Raw genomic sequence first — 17592 nt, 5'->3', positions numbered from 1 at the left:
TGTCTTTTTTTTTCCTTTGTCACAATAACATTTTTTCTGCAGGCATTCTTCCAAAGTCCTCTGTTGTTCACTGATATCATTCTTATTTTTCTGTTATTCATAAACCTAATTTTTCTGTTATTCCAAAACCCTCAAGGTCTGTTGTTACCTTATTTTTCTGTTATTCAGAAATGCTGTTTTTCTGTTATTCACAAACCTTGAAGGTCTGTTGTTATCTTATTTTTCTGTTATTCAAAGCCCTAATTTTTTCTGTTATTCAAAAGCCTTGAAGAGCATCATGGCCTTCATTGATGTAAAATGTCTCCACAGGTGCACACATAGCAAAATTTTCTGTTGCCTTTTAAGTTTATCAGCTGATTAGCATTCTAGACCAAAAGAGGCAGGTATTTCACAAACTCATTTCCATGAGAGACAAGGAAAAGGTGAAACATGGTTTCTGCACATGCATTGGGGGGGAATAGGGTGCACCAACCCCCTTTTCAATTGAGTCAATGGTCATGCTAACCTCACCCCCACCCACCTTATTTTTTCCTCAGTTTTTGCCTAGGCCCATCTGGTGCTGGCTATTTATTCCTTTTATCAGTCCTTTAACCTGAACATAAATTAATACCACAGCCCCTGATGGGACTATCACTAAGGCATTACAGAGACTTACTACCTTGGCGGATGAACTAGCAGAGAATTCAAGAATAGACAGTTCACTGACTGTGGCAGGTGCACCCGCCCAGTGAAATTGTGGCTCCCTGGCTGTTGAACCTTTCCTGTGCCCTTGTTCTCAGGGCTTTACAGTAGTTGGGGTCTTTGGCCAACAGGGGCTGGTATTTCCCACAGGTCAGATTCGGCTCGGGTATCAATGGAGTCCCTGGGGGGGAGCCATTTTGAGCTTGTCCCACCCGGAGCAGTGTGCTGCAGGTAAGGGCTCTCCCCTTGTGTTGGGACACTGCCCAAGGAGACTCCTCCGGGTTCCTACGGGTTGGGACGCTGCCCTGAGATGTTCCTTGAGGTTGAGAGTCCTCACCTTTTATTAGGTGAGTGATTGAGCATTTTGGGTTGTTGTTAAACCCCTGGTTGGTGTTTTGGGTTGTTCTTAAAACCCAGAAGATTGTGTGGTGATAGTTTGTTCTCCTCTCATGGGCATTTGGACCTGTTGTTTGTAGGCTTGCGGAATGTTGATTAATCGTGTATAAATTTTTTTTTTTTTTTTTTTTTTTTTTTTTATTGGTAAGTGCTTTGGGAGTTTCTGCAACACTGACTGGGTGGTTGGATTCCTAGTTTGGGAAATGGAAGGGAATGGCCATGTCTATCCTCACTTCTGTGATTGTAGGAGCAGGTGTCCTAACAGCAGTGGGATGCTGCATAATCCCTTGCACCCTAGGATTGGTCCGACACTTTATTGAAACTGCCTTGTCATAACAGATGTCTCTGGGACCACCCCCCTTACCTTGATAAGATGCTGTTAGTAGAAGAACAGGAAGAGAAGGACACAAGGGATGACCTGTCATCAGAGAAAAGATGCGAAATCATGTTGTCAACACTAGAAAATACTCATGGAGCAATACTCTGAGAATATGCAAAAAGCAACAAAGGTATAAATAAAAAACAGGGGGAAATTTTAAGGGAAAGAACATTGTTTTCACATGAAAAGCCTGATAAGAATAATGAGGGTGATTCAGAACCGCTTAAGTCCCCAGCCTACAGCTAGATGATAAAAGGTCTTTTTGTCACATGTGATGACCCAGTACTTGGATATAGTTTTAGGTGGATGGAGATACCAAAAGGCTTGGGGAACCTGAACTTTTGAACTTTTCATCTTAATATGCTTGCGTGATGAGCTCATGCATATTAACTTCTCCGCCCTGGAGAGAGCCAAGGTCCATTTCCATGAACATGCGACGTATGAACACCTACATGAAGAGGCATGTTGGTAGGCGGTTCGGGAAGTCTGTACCCCCTGTAGTACTCATCCAGTGAGGAATCAGGAGAGGGAGAAAGGGATGTAAACCATTGCACCATGGCTGTTAGGCACTTTCACTTGGTGGGGCGCCTTGTCTTGCAAGAACATAATAAAAAGTGCTTCACAACACATCCTGTATGAGCCATTGATCATTGGAAAATGAGCATTTCTCACATAGATCAATGCTTAGGGAAGGAAGATTACATTTCTTATTGCAGAGGAGCATGATCCTTGATCTCTGCTCTCTCTTTAGATGTATGCTCTAAATTCAGGACAAGAAAGATCCATGGAGAAAGTCTGGAGGGATGAAAAAGAACCAAATAATAATGGCAAGCCACAGGGACATGCAAATGGGCACAGAAAGGCATATTAGGATGCACATAAAAGGATGCCAAGAGTGCACGAATATTGGAAAAACCATGTAATACAATGAGATGGAGAACAGAGGATACAACATGCATTGCAACCTTGGACTCTCTGACTGGACACCTCATTCCAGATCTGTTGGCTTTGCAAGATTTTACTAGAATCCAGATACACAGCTCAATCCATACTTATGATTTCTAGTGAGCAGCTGACAGGACCCACAGGCTGTTGGTGAGTGGACTGTCACAGAAGTTATAGCCAACTTTCAAAGGACACTGGTAAGCAACCGAATGCTCTGGGCAATCGTAGCCTCCCACAATCTTGTCATCAACAGCATCCCCAGGAAAAAAAATAAAATGAGAGAAAGAGGATTGACTTTCACAGCACCAGGTCAGAATCCATTTTCTTAAACTGTAGCAGCAGCCAATGAGCTACAGAGGAATTAGAAAGAGCCAGAAGACTTTGGAACTTCAGAAGACTTGACTGTAACTCCTGAAATATCCTTCTGATTTATTTCTGTGCTGCTCTGAAACATGAGGCTTCATTTTTACCACCCTGAGTGAGGAAGAGAACAGAAGATCAGAAGCTGCCAAAGAACATCACAAATTAAATCTCTGCAGCCTTCTCACTGGCACCTTCAATTCCATGGCACCTTTGCAACAGCCATGTCATGGTGGAAAGCACATGGTGCACATTTGTGTAAGTTGAGAAGTGGAAAATGGCAAATGCAGTTGAGAGTGTCAACAGTGAAAGTGGGGAAGAGTGGTTTTCAAACATTTCTGATTGTGTACCCCTATCGGTAAAATGATTTTGAGCACACACCCCCAGTATATGTATTGATAATGATATGCATGTAATACTGGAGTTCTAAAGTTTTCTTCCCAAATCTTAGTGGATCATTTGCACACCCTCAGGGATGCATGCACCCCGTTTTGGAGACCACTCCACCGGAACATCTGTAAAACAGTTTCACAGAAGTCATATTTGGGGTTGCGGGGAACATGGACAAATGGACACACAGTCACACGTGGATGTGTATGCACACACATCACTGCACATGCACTCTGTTGGTTACACATCATGGCATATACACACATATACTCTTGTGTAGTCACACAGTTTCATACACACTGATTCCATGTGTACACCCACAAAAAGCCTTGAGGCACACTCCCTGTACACTCCCTGACCCCACTGTGATCACACACCATTATAGACACACCATTTCTCACAAGCATAGACACAGCCACACAATGCCATGGTTGCACATACCGACCTTGTGCAAACACGTGCACACAGAGAGGCACAAACCTTATGGCTTACATATACAGTGCCTGCTGGGCCCACGTGAAGTGTCTAGCACATTGGGCAAAGGCCTCGCTCAAAATTAGGCTGTTCCCTGTGAATGGAGAGGAGGGCCCCAGTGCAGCCATCTGGCCAAAGTTCTGGTTCCCATCAGCCCTGCTCAAAGCTAGCCATGGAGGGGAGACTCTTGGCCCCGTGTCTCCTCTTCCTCTTCCTCCTCTTCCTATTCTTCCTCCTCTTCCTCCTCCCCCTCCTCCTCCTCCTGCTCTGGTGAGAGGGTACATCTTCCCAGTGTGATAAGGGAACATGGAAATGCTTGTGAATAACAGTGTGAACATGATCAAGTCTGTGACCCATCCTGTGGGCTCATGGGTTGTTGCCTAGCAGATCAAGTCATGGCCCTGTGGGCATCTGGCCTCCTAGTCCTTTCCTACTAGCTACCTGGCACTGAGGAGAGAACACAGGCATCCTGGCTCCCAGTCCTATCCCAGCTCCCTCTTCTCTTCTTCCCTCCTTGGGAGGTCACCAGTGTCTCTCTTTCACCTGCATGGAGCCTGGAGGAGGCTGACAAGCTGTTGATTCTGCTGATTCTGCTGTGAGAGGCACCATGGGGACTGCAGGCTGCACTGTGAAGAGGAACTTGTTTCCAAGACTTCACTGCAGCTCCCCATTTGACCACTACACCTCACCCCCTCAGTGACTCTGGCTCAGCCATGGCCCCTCCACTGAGAATCAGGGCAGTGGACTGCCTCCACTGGGAAACAGGGAAGCACAAAAGGAATAAAAAAATTATTAATCCTCACAATAAAGCCAAGGTTCTTAGTGTCCTCCCAGTAGCGTGATTTTTTGTCTGTCTCTAATCACTCACTACTGATCTCAAGGGCAGTGGCAGAATCCGTGGGTTCCCCCTCTACATGAGTTTAGGGACCTAGATAACTCAGTTCTTACAGCTCCAAGAGGAGTGAAAGAATCTGAGGCTTAGGAGACAGAACAGCATAAGAGTCAGTGCCCTCACACTTGCCTTGGACCCATGCCTCACTGTCTGTGGGACTTCAGTTCAGCTCTGGGACAAGGCAGTCATTCCCGTGGAACAGAAAGCCCTTCATGTTCTCATGGAGAGTGGTTCATGCCTTGTCTGGGGTTGCAGCAGCTCTGTCCATGCCTGGCAGGGGCCCAATCATGATAAACAACTGGGGCCCTACACACTGCACTTTAGGAAGATCCTACTCCGGTCCCAGTTTCCCCATGTGCACAAGTTGGAACAGTGGAAAACCCACTAGGGCACAGAGAGAAATCCTCCCCTGAAGGACCCATAGCAGAACAACAGGAAGAGCCTCACTTATGGGCTACTGACTGGGGACTGTGGCAATTCATTGGCATGACCTTAAAGCCTCAGAGCCAAAATCTGGCATCCCTGAGAAACTGAAGAATGTGGACAAAAGGAAAACAAAGTTGAGGCAAGAGAGGGAGCAGTAGACAGAGTGATAAGTGATAAGCCATGGCAGAGACTGGTGGTACCAAGAAACCTGGTGGGAATATATCAGGGCTTGGCTCAGGCAGGGCTGAGGTGACAGGATCTGGCTATTCCTTACAAATCCAGCCTCAGGCTCAGCACCCTGCAGAGCTCCAACCTGAAGGGCACAGGTACTCCTGTCTGAGGAAAGAGCAATGGAGGGACAAATCGGTGTTACATTTCTGACTGTTTGTCTCCTGGTGCTGGGATGCATCATGGCAGCTCCTCAGCTAAGATGAGCTTTTCCCTAGGTACCATGGTGCCTAGGAGTAGTTAAGAAGAGGGAACGTGAGGTTTAGACTGGAGGCAAAGGTGTCTGTCTCACACAGATGTCTAAGTGGTGGGGTTTGGGTTTTCAGGAAGACGCAGCCAAAGGGTCAGCCAAACTTCTTTCAGAATGCTAGCAGCATCAATAACAACAGCAAAGGTGATGACAACTTCAGTGGCAATGGGGTGAGTAGCAGTGGCCTCTGTGTGGACATGACCTCCAATACCTTTGGCTCAAGGTGAAAAAAAAAATCCTCAGAAACATGGGCAGCAACAATTTTCAAGAAGGGGAGGGTATAGGGCTAAAATGGGACCACTGAATGGGACTTCCACAGGTGGAGGCAGATGTCATAGGTCCACAGTGTGAAGAAACAAGCTCACATATATCAAAAAAATGTTTTATTGGGGACAAAGTCAGTGGAGCAAAGAATACAGCGCTGGATGCAATGGTGCACACCCTGCCCCAACAGAGGCTTCTTTTTATAGAGCAACCAGGAGATTTCATTAGTTGAGCGAAAATGGCGGGTTTTCTCCTCTTTACACCTGCGCCGCTCCTTTTTCTTTGTTTCTCCAAGGCTGTCTCTCTCAGAACCTTTCCACTGCCCTTGGCGGGGGGTTGGGGGCAGGGGGCGAAGTCCAAGTTCCTCTTCATCAGAGTTCTTCACTTAACTCTTTTCTGCCAGCTTCCATTCCTCCCCAGCCCCTCCCATCCAAGTTCCCCTTTACATGACACCTAACCACAGACCACCCCCCCATCCTTTGCCCAATTCCCCACAATGTCCAACCATATGCCTAATTTGTGGTCAAAAAAGGCTTGCTTAACTGTTATAATTTTAGCAACGTTAATTTAATAACAGCTGTAGCCTAACTCAATAGAAGTAATTGTTTAATTACTTTTAGTGAAAGCAAAATTCTTCTGTTACTTCTCACAACAGCAATGAGGAAGATCAGCAGAAAACATGTCAAAAGAGATCAAAAAACTATTTGAAGAGTCTCTGGTATCAGGGCAGAAGCTTATGGGGAGACTGAGGCTTTCTGGGGAATGGTCAAGATCCTCTGTACCCTAGGGAAACACTGGGCATGGGATAGGTCTATCCAGTGCATTGGCATTCCTGGGATTAAGGAATTGCAGATCTCCCACATCTGGTTATGTGCTTTCTGGGGATTTTAGTTACCCTCCCCCAATCATATACTCTTTCCCCAGCAGACAGTCAGTAGCTTTGATGGCCACATCAGAGGATCTGGAATTTTCTACAACAGTAGCGTAAGCTGAAATGGAGTTTCTGCTTGGCTTAATATTAGCCAGGATCAGAGTGTCCCTACAAACAGAACAAAGCCCAGGGGTGCCCAAGCAGTGGGGAAGAATGCAGGATAGCTGCATCGTCAGCTCCAAAATGCCAACCTGCTTGTTGCAAAGCTTAAATGGGAATGCTCCAGAAAATTATTGGAGAACACAGCTGACTTCTCCATACCTCTTTGGAAAACAAAAACAAAAACAGAAAATCCCCTGGAGAAGCTATTCTGTGCAGAATCATGAGCTTCTGATGGAAGGGGGCTGAAGACATAGGAGTAGGGAACTGGAAACCTGAAAGACATGACATTTGAGGTCTGGGGACCCTAGGGACACTGGACCTGAGACATAGCCCTCATGAGGAGAGGACCCAGGAACAGGTGAATCTTGGGATCATGGGATCCAGGGATATATTACCTGGGAATGCAGAATGTTGGAATGACTATGCCATTTCCAACAGAGTGCTCTAATAAAAACCCCGTGATTTTTCATATAGAGCAATAACACATCTTTCTATTACTAAAATGGCCGTGGAGATGCCCAGATTTCTGTGAATATTGGAGACCACCTGTTCCTCTGTTTAGTTTCAGACATCTCCATCACACTTCGGAGTGGGTGGGGAACCCCACTTCTGAAACTGGGGAAGAGCTGGGCAGTCAGAGGTGCACCTGGGAAGGACCTTTGGCAGGTCCCAGCCTTGGAGCGAGTGTGCTTGTATTTTTTTTCAACCTTATCCCCTGGCATCTGATTTGCCCCTTGCTCCATCACTCAGAACAACTCAGCTCTGGTGACTCTTGAGTTGATCCTGGCTCTTCTTGGACACTCGGGGGTACAACAACTTGCCTCAGCTACCTCCACTCTCCCTAGAGAGTGACTTCAACCATCCCAAAGCCTCTCCATCTCTCCTTCCCTCTCCCCTTCCCTCTCCTGGTTTCCCAGTCCCTTCTCCACCAAAACTGGATGCTGTACCTTAGGCTCCACAGCCTCCCTTGGCCATGCTCCTCTCTAGATGCCTGGGTTCTGTGCTTTGGACAAGGAAGAAGGGGAGGGCAGGGAAAAAATATTGATCGAGGCAACTGGAGAATTTCCAGGACCCAGGAAAATTTTGCTCAAAGGCTGGAGAAGAAAATGTGCAGCACAGTCAGTTGCCCTCTGGATCAGATTTAGAGTTATCCAAGAAATACAGGAACCAGGTGTAGGGGAAGGAAGGCAGAGGGGATCTCTACCCGGGGATCCTTTCTGAGAGATCCTAGTCACTGAACACAAGAGGAGTAATCTGTAAAGAGATGCTGTGAGGAATCTTAATGTTGCCTAGGAAAGCTAGGTATTTTACTACCCCAAGGAAGCACCTTCCAGAACTAGGAACCATTGGGGCAAATGTTCCCATGATTTAAGCCCCACCCTCACTTCCCATCTCAGCCTGAACACAGCAGCACTCTCAGGTCAGCCCTGGCCTGACCTCGCCCATCCTGCTCAAAAGGGGCTGAGTTGCTCCAAAGACCCCCTCCATGCTCCAGCAAATGAAGTGATGAGTTTGGGAAACTCACCAAACTTTCTTGCAGTCTTTGGCAGCCCTGACTATCCTTCTCTGGATCATGGGAGACACACTGGCAGGTGTGTGAGAGTCCAGAGGGTTCTACGCTTCTCTCTGATTTCTTACAGGGATATAGCAGCAGGGAACTGTCTGACACCAGGTGGTTCCTGGGGACAAGGAAGGCCAGGTGGGGTGTGTTTCAACCTCATAACCCTCAATGGCTTTTTATTCCACAAGTATGTCTCCTCATCCACAAAAAGCTATGCAAAGGTTCACAGATTTCCTAAAAGAGGAGGAGCTGTCCTTCACTTGTTTTGAACCTCCCAACCCTCCTAGCTTTGCTTGCTAGCCCCTAATTCTTGTACAGGAAAAGACAGCAGGAAATCCCTCCTTCCTCAGTCTCACCAGGCCACTCATAATTTTACACACTCCAGGCATGTCCTACCTCCTCTGTCTCAGGAGACTGAGTGCAACTCTCTGACATGGGTGGAAACAGAAGAAAAGCAGAATGCTGTGCCACTGGGGAAAGAGAAATGCAGGCAGAGCACAAGGAAAGAGGCTGTGACAGAAGGTTTGCTCAGGTGTGGAGAGCTGGAAGAGCAGAAGTTTGGAGAATGTACCAGCTGCTCCCAGGCAGGAAAGACTTGGCAAGAGAGAATCAATGGCCCCTCTACCAATGAGCTCTGTGAGGTGTACAAGGACTAGCCTCAGAAACTCCTCCACTTCATGCCCCTGGGAAGGTTTATCTCCCATGGCCTCGCCAGGTTTCCCTTTCCCAGGATCTTGCATCAGCCAGGACAAATGTATTTACTTTATCTGAGTCCAATGACGATACAGCTGACTGAAATACTTGAAGTAGGAACATGGATTTCTAGAAATGCAAGCTGTCATTGCTTGTCTATTGATAATATCTAGCACACCTTCCCTCCGTTCACCAATCCTCCTCCTTCCCGTGTGCCTGGAGCCATCAGTATTCTGCTGCAGCATCATTGCATTAAATGAGAGACTTGTTTACAGCTGGAGATATATCCCTGAAGTGTGTTTTTTGAAAGACCCCTAAAAAACCTTTACATTGGGTCTACAGAATATTCAGCAGCATTGAGCAGAAGAGGGTATTTACATTTCATGTAGGGATTCACTGTCTTAAAGAAAGGAAGGAGGGGCGGGAGGAGGCATTCCAGTTTCAAGCTGAATGCAAAGAACACATCATTCTGCTCCCTCACTCCCCTCCCCAAGATAGGAAAAACGTAATAATTGAAATAAATAATGGTAATGATAATGATAATAATAATTTGTAATTAAATGGAAAATAACAAAGAAAGAGATAAAACCACAGAAAGACAAGTGATGCAAATGAAAACAATTGCTCACCACCAATCAACCGAAGCTCAGCTAGTCCCTGAGGAGCAGCCCCCCAGCCAACCTTCTCCCGAGTCCATTGCTGAGCATGATGTCGTATGGTATGGAATATCCCTTTGGTCAGTTGAGGTCAGCTGTCCTGGCTGTGTCTCTTCACAACTAGTTGTGCACCCTCAGCCTACTTGCTGGCAGGGCAGTATGAGAAGCAGAAGTCAAGCTTACACACTTGACTCTGTGTAAGCACTGCTCAGCAATAACTAAAACATTCCGGAGTTAACAACGCTGTTTCCAACACAAATCCAAAACATAATCCCGTACTAGCTACTATGAAAAAAAATAATTCTACCACAAGCCAAAACCAGCACATACTGAAATTATTCGTTGGCAAAATGAACACTCCAAAGCTAAATAAGAAACATGCTTAGGTGCTTAGGTACATATTATCATATGGATTGGATGAGAGAAATGTTTTCAAAGAGATATGGTGAGGATTGCCACATTTGAACAATTTGACTTGGGAGGTGGGAGAGGAGGCACAGAGTGTTTTTGTACTCACTCATTGAAATTACTTTTTGTGGGAAATAGAGACAAGGAGTAGCTGCACAGCAAACAAGACACCCAATCCGAGTGCTGGTTGGACATAGCTATGTGCATCCCTGCAGCTGCAGGATAAGAAAATACCATCTGAAGAGAGAGAAAAGAGAAGTGGAAAATTACCAACACTAGCCCCACACTGCCCCAGAGATCTGTATTAGCTTTATTGTTCTATTAATAAATGATTCAGCTTTGATCTAAGCTTGTGTCCATGCCTTCACACGCTGCAACTTTTGAATAATTTTATTTGGAAAAACAGTGTTCTCTATGGTAAACTCACACACACGGTGCTCAAGAAGAGGAAGCTGCTAAAATAAACTTAACAACACTGAGAGGTTTTGGTTTCGGTTCTGGTTTTGGTTTGGTTGGTTGTTTTTTGTTGGTTTGGGTTTTTGGGGTGTTTGTTGGTTTTAGTTTTGTTTGTTTTTTTTCCCCCCAAAAAAAAGAAATACATAGTATCTTACAGTCCATTATCTACAATATTCAGCTTCTGGTAAAAATAGGCATTTTTGAGAATGACACCGTCAGCACAGAAGGATCTCAAAGGGGTTTGAGTGTTGCTCTCAACAGCTGCTGTGTATATGAGACAGGCAAACAACTACACATCTTCCTAAGCACAAATGTATTTTCAAATTGAAGTGTGTCCTCTGAAATAATTTCAAACAGCGCCCTATCTTAGGAAAGGCTTATGATTAACTGATACGTTATTTGTACTTTCTACCAGCGCCTGTTAATGCCCGCATTTGAATCTTCAAATTTTCCACTGTGTACTTTTTGTCTGGAGAAAACCTTGGACTAGAGATAAGACCAGTTTCAGAAAACGTATTTCTAGCAGCAGCTGCTTCCAGTCCACCAGTCTGGGCTTGAGGTTGTGTCAAGATCATGAAATACATACTGTTTGTCACCTTTGTTGGTGTGGCTGGTGAGTATATTTTTTACTTATCTTTTTGCAATTTATAAGGAAGCTCATTTTCTGAGCAAATTTGCGAGGTAGTCTATGGTGGGAAAGTTCAGTCCAGTTTCAACCTGCAAAACTCTTAAGGCAGAGCACTGCAATGTCATGTCTCTCAACTGCAGTCTGTTCGTAATTGCTTGTGTCACAAAATGGGGAATGAATGCCTTCACAGGGGTTCTTGACCAAAGAATACTGAAACGTGTCCATAGCTTCAGAGAAGACTGTCTCTCTCTTAAGGACTATGAAGTGTGAAAATAACACCTCTGGCTCAGGAAGACCTAAAGCTGATGTAAAGTTTTGGACTATGGGCGAGTGCTATATAACTGCAGATTTGTTTTGTACTTACACTCAGTCCACTATTGACCACTACTGCAGACAACATCCTGGGACAGAAACACCTTTGGTCCGCTCCAACAAGAACTTTTCTATGTTCTTGTGTTCACTCTCAAACTAGCAGCCAATGCAGATAGGTGAGACACCGACCTAAATCTGATCAATTTTAGGGAGCAGCAAATGAATGTCCATGAGACTTGCCCACCACTGCTACCGTGACATTTTATAGAAGTAGAGCTTACGAGTGAGATGCTTCAGTCAGTCACAGGGGTGAAAGATTCCTTATGCTGGGTGTTAACATATGCCACTTCTTATCTCCCAGTTGCCTTCCCCAGCAGCGCTGACGATGACGACGACAAGATTGTGGGAGGCTACACCTGTGCAGCAAATTCTGTCCCCTATCAGGTGTCCCTGAATTCTGGGTACCACTTCTGTGGAGGTTCCCTCATCAACAGCCAGTGGGTTCTGTCAGCTGCCCACTGCTACAAGTCGTGAGTGCAAAAAAAATATATTCTTCCATAACGTTCTTCTTTCTTACAGTTCACTTCTAGCAAGAATTCTGTGCTGTGAGATCCAAATATGTAAATGACTCCGTTCTGACAGGAAACCACCAAGGAATAGGTGGCTCATTCAGGAAGCTGGGCTGAGGCATCATAAGGGGTTTCCCGCTTCTGCAAATGTGCCTGTGAATGCAGAGCACTTTCTGAAATGACAATGGGATAATCTAGCAACAAGTCATGGGCTGCGAGTTAATCTTGCTAAAACTTAGTCACTGGAGAACAGGAAGAGAAATGAGGTCAGGGTGATAGCAGTTTGCCTTTTTCCAGAATGAAACACTGTTATGTATCCAACCCATCCCAGCTCAACAAAATAAACCTGCAGAAATTCACCACCTGTCCTGGGAGTGGGTAAGACCTCAGTGTGGATGCCCAGGACTTAGTGCGGGACAAGAACTGGTAACCTGCATGAAAACAGCTGCTACGATAGATGACGTTGAAGCGAGTGAATCCACATGGTGACAGGGAGCTTCCTCGTGACTTCTCAGCAGCAGTAAAGTTTATGTCATTCCTTCTCTTTTCCAGTCGCATCCAAGTGCAGCTTGGGAAGCATAACCTGGCACACACAGAATCGACACAGCAGTTGATTAATTCAGCTAAAGTCATCCGTCACCCTGGCTACAGCTCTGCAACACTGGACAATGACATTATGCTCATCAAGCTTGCCAAACCAGCCCAGCTCAACCGAGCTGTCCAAACAGTTCCCCTGCCTACCAGATGTGTGGCCACGGGCACCATGTGCTTAATCTCTGGCTGGGGCAACACACTCAGCAATGCCAGTGAGTACTCTGTGGGAATGTGTGGCATCATGAGGGTGGTTGTGGTTTGGGCCTGATCAGGCAACCAACCCCCGCAGCTGGTCACCCTCCTTTCCCCCTCCCCACCTGGGAATGGGGGAGGGAATTAGAGAGGTGAAGGGAGATTCGCAGGCTGAGGATAAGAACAGTTTAATAATGGCAATAAAACGAGAACAATGACGATGATAGGGGAAAAACAAAAAGAAAAATATAAACAGGCAATGTACAGCGTAATTGCTCACCACCCGCTGACCAATACCCAGACCGTTCCCGGCCAGCGACCCCGAGATACCAAGATCCCACAATCGCAATCCCAGAAGCGAGAGAGCTCCTTCCCAACCACCCCTCCTCTATACAGTGAGCATGACATTCCATGATATGGAATATTTCACTGGCCAGTTTGGGTCAGGTGCTCTGGCCGTGCTCCCTCCCTGCTCCCTGTGCCCTTGCGCACGGGCAGGACATGGGGAGTCGGGGAGTCCTTGAAGTCTCGGTAGCAGCTGAAAACATCAGTGTGCTATCAGCATTCTTCTCATACCAAACCCAAAGCTAAATCCAAAACACAGCACTCATCTAGTCCCTGAAAAGGAATATTAACTCTATTTCAGCCCAAACCAAGACAAGGGTCCAGGAGACACGCTAAGACCTCGCAGTTAACACCAAACAGTACAGGGAAGTGCTGTGGGACAGGCCTTTGAGTGACCAGTCTGTGTTGGACAGAAGCCATTTAACGGCTTTAAAGGCAAGCCTTTACAAGATCCTTGCTCTCCTTCTGTGTTAGGAACATGGAATCACTTAAGTCATCCTATGTGCCATTCACCAGCATGTTCACACTGCCATAAATTCTGTGGCCTGGCGCTATCAGCTGTGCCGTGCCAAGCACTAGCAATTTAAACACTGTCAACAGAGCTGTCAGTTCTCTGAGAACAAGATGAAAATCTGTAATTGTGGATCTAATATTACTACAAGAGAGCTCCATTCTCCTACACTGACAGTCAGAGGTGTGAACGGTGACTGGTGTCTAATCCACTGATGACAACTGAATCTGCTCCAGAGGTGAGGATGAGGTTTTCCCAAGGCCCAGGTCTCCTCCAGCATATGTGCTACAAGAGTAGCTCTTAGCTCCGCACTTGCCAGTTGATGGTTTTCTAGGTATCAGAAAAATTAACGTGGCTGTAAGTGTAGAACTGGTGGGCCCACAGGGTAGAATCTGTTCCATCTAAACAAAAGGAATCCATGCTGCGATTACTGTTCAGAGGAAAAATGATGACTGCGAAAACAGGATGTTCGGTGATTACTTTTCTGATAAGGAAGATCTTCTCTGGGCTCTGATGTGAACTCAGAGATGCCACCAATCATCTTTCCCTATTTTCTTGTAGATGCGTATCCTGATACTTTGCAGTGCCTGAAGGCTCCTGTACTCTCCTCAAGCGAGTGCACCAAAGCCTACCCTGGGCAAATCACCAAGAACATGATGTGTGTAGGATTCATGGAGGGAGGGAAAGACTCCTGCCAGGTAAAACATCTGCCTCTCCTTTCCCACATGTTTCTCTCCTGCCTTTTGCCAGTAGAAGAGGTTATTATATCGGAGAATCTGCTCTACTCACTGCACTGGCATGTCTGAATGATGGGGGTTTTTTGAACAACAGTGGAGACTTAGGGTGAAAGTTGATTACTGAGTGAGGCTAGGGTTTTTCCCCCTCAGTTAGTCATCGACCCTTTTTTGAGGTAGCTAATACCTCTGCCCTAAATCTCCACAAGCAGGCTGTGCCGCCTCCTGCACCTTAGGCTATTGAAAATGGAGGAGTGATGCACCAGAGAGTCAGTAGTGATCATGGTGGCTTTAGAGCTTAGGACGCAAAAGTTAGGCTTGGACTCATCAAAAATTAAGTAGTTGTTATACCAAGATTCAGGAAGTCTGGAAAATGAACACACTTGACAATTGCTCTGCATTTTACATGTACCTAGTGCCATGGAAGTATCTGGCAGAATAACGTTTAAGATGCACATATCCTAAGCGCCTGCTGAGGACTGCAGCCCTCAAAAATGGGCAGCTTACCCATCCTTATCTGTTGTGCCCTTGGAGCTAAAGTAAGGCGCAGTAGCATCAGCTGCAGAGCGGCCATCAGAAATGACCTCTGTAGAACTTCTGTGTAGAGAAAGCCCAATGGAGGGAGCTCCCTCAAATGTCAGTGATTTCTGGGATTGCTGCCTCATCACTTACGCTGACACCATTTGCTGAATATTCATATTATTTCTGTGCACAGGGGGATTCTGGCGGTCCAGTAGTCTGCAATGGGCAGCTCCAGGGCATCGTTTCCTGGGGTATTGGATGTGCACAGAAAGGCTATCCTGGGGTTTACACTAAGGTTTGTAATTATGTCTCCTGGATCAAAGCAACTATGTCTTCCAACTGAGACACTCTCATCCTAGGCAACTTGCTTTTTCTCTTCCTCATTTTCTTCTGGTTTGGGATCGGACATAAAGAAATTATCAAAAAATAAAGACTTTCAGGCACTCCTTTGTGCAACGTTTCTCTGGGTACTTCCATAGGCTATGATATGAAGAACAGGGGGAGGGAATGCCACTCTGGGGAAAATATTTAATACCTGTAGTGCTTCTCAACTAGCAGGACCTTGGAACATTTTGCAGATTTGTCTTCAGGAGTCTTTCAACCGGTTACATGCAGCCATTTCTGGAACAGAACATCTTTTCTGTTTATCAGCACACACTCTGGTGCTACAAAACTGCCTAAAACAGCTGAGAGAGTGTGCTGAATCACAGAGGCAGCATACTCCTAACGTAGAGAACAGCAGTCAGCCACACAAATGCTTCCTATCGCCCCCATTCCCACCCCCAGCAATATGACTGAACATTCCCTGCTGGAACCTCCTGGAAAGCTCTACTTGGGGAGTGGAATCACCTCTTGCTAGGGCTTGTTCTCTTCATGTACCAGAGCCACTGAGGCTGCTGTCCATACCTTCTTGCTCAGTTTACTCGTTATGCTGGGTTTGCTTAGTTTTCCTGGAAGAGTCAAAGTACATATGTTCCCGGGTTCTGTTTCTAACTCTTCCTAACCCCAACTGGCATTGGAATTGAAAGTACCTGGAAAAGCTGCCAAAGTGGCCAATGGGCTGTGTAGCTGTCTCCTAAAGAAGAAAAGAGCAGTAGAGAATTTAAGTAAAATAAAAGGATAGAAAAAGCAGAAAATAGGTGAAATGGGGAAAAATTTAAAAGAAATCTGACACTGGAGGAAAGGAGTGGGGGTGTTAGCGGTCGCAATCATGAATAGAACTTTTCTACACCAAGCAGATAAGCAGGCACTTCTTTATTCCAGCACTGGGGAACACGGGGGATAGCTCCACCAAAGACAGTGTTCACCAACAGGTACAAAGCACAACATATTTATACACTTTTTCAGCAGAGTCATGGTTACATAAGATCAACAAAATTCATAAAGTTTAGTTTGACCTTTAATAATGATTGGCTTTCAGTTACCTCACCTTACCTCTATTCCTATTCTACAGGAATCATTGGTCATCTTTACTGATTGATTTGAATAGAATGAGGGGAGGGTAGTGATTAGCATATTCATGCTATTTCCTGGAAATCATTACCATATGCAAATGTCTCTAATGCATGCGTGGTTATGTTGGACTGGGGGTCCTCTGGTGGTCGTTCAATAGTCTTCCTCCCTGTGTCCGCTGGTTGAACTCCATCCCTGCGCACGCTCATTTCATCTTTGGCTAATGCCCATTTCTTCTTTGGCCAATCTTCCCAACCAAAACCAGTTTCTTCTGGTACCTATTGTTTCAAATCAAGATCCATAACCAGTACCCACTGGTTTGATTCAGAGTCCATAACGATTCTTATAGTGTTCAAGGCACACACCATACTAGCTACCTAATCCTAAGGGCCTTAGTGTGCTTTATATTCTCATAGCTGCTATAACTCCATTTTAATATCAAAGTAATACTCTAAACTAAAATTAAAATAATATTCTAGGATTCAAGCTGTTTTATTAAGGTAACTGCAACAAGGGGAGAGAAGAAGAAGAAGCAAGTGCCATTTGCCTCCACAGCAGTTTGTGCCCAGCTCTCTCAAATGCTTTGCCACTGAGACACTACCTGGGAGAGTAATAAGTGCCCAGGTCATTCAGATAAGCACACTATACAAATAGAATCAGACTGTGGCTTTGTGTCCCATTGCTCTGGAAGCATTTGCTGAATTCCTTTGCAGCATCTGCCCCTTTTCCAGAAAAAGCCATGAGCTGTAGCCTGGCATCCTTCCCTTCAGCCTGTTTTCACCAGGAGACAACATTCTTATCTGGGAGCAGTTGAAAGTCCCAAACCGACTCTGCAGGGACCCCTGGCCTCAATTCTGTGGGCAATGGCCAGCTGACCATACTAAGAGAGAGCAGAGGCAGAATGTCCCCAGCCATCAGATCACTTTCTGTACAGAGAGATCACACTCAGCTTCCTCAACATCTGAATCAATGTGTATTTTAGTACAGTAATACATGCCAGAGTCATTCACTGAGGCAAAAAATCTATTGAAAAGGACAAGCAATAGCCCATACTCCCACAGCTCTTGAAGCGATTCTGAAATTCATCTTCAAGCCCTGCCTTCTCCCCTTCCACTGAAAACATTACCAGCTGTGGTATGGTATCCTTTCCTTGAGCCTGCTTATACCACAGATTGTATGGGCATGTGGTTCCCAACTGGAAACAGCTGAGAGTCACAGCTCCTCCCTCTTTGACGACTGCA

At 45.7% G+C, this 17592-nt stretch overlaps 1 protein-coding gene across 1 annotated transcript; it reads left to right on the top strand.

Moving 5' to 3' along the window:
• The first annotated feature begins 11040 nt into the window (after positions 1–11040).
• LOC104356588 (trypsin I-P1) lies at positions 11041–15300 on the top strand. The gene is made up of 5 exons (XM_042788641.1): positions 11041–11105; positions 11794–11962; positions 12554–12807; positions 14205–14341; positions 15093–15300. The coding sequence occupies exons 1-5, from the start codon at positions 11066–11068 to the stop codon at positions 15240–15242; spliced, it is 750 nt and encodes a 249-aa protein (XP_042644575.1). The 5' UTR covers positions 11041–11065; the 3' UTR covers positions 15243–15300.
• The last annotated feature ends 2292 nt before the right edge of the window (positions 15301–17592 follow it).

Source organism: Tyto alba, unplaced genomic scaffold (assembly GCF_018691265.1).
Source record: "Tyto alba isolate M040663 unplaced genomic scaffold, T.alba_DEE_v4.0 Super-Scaffold_14, whole genome shotgun sequence".
NCBI lineage: Eukaryota > Metazoa > Chordata > Aves > Strigiformes > Tytonidae > Tyto > Tyto alba.
This window is presented reverse-complemented; position numbering and strand designations above follow the sequence as displayed.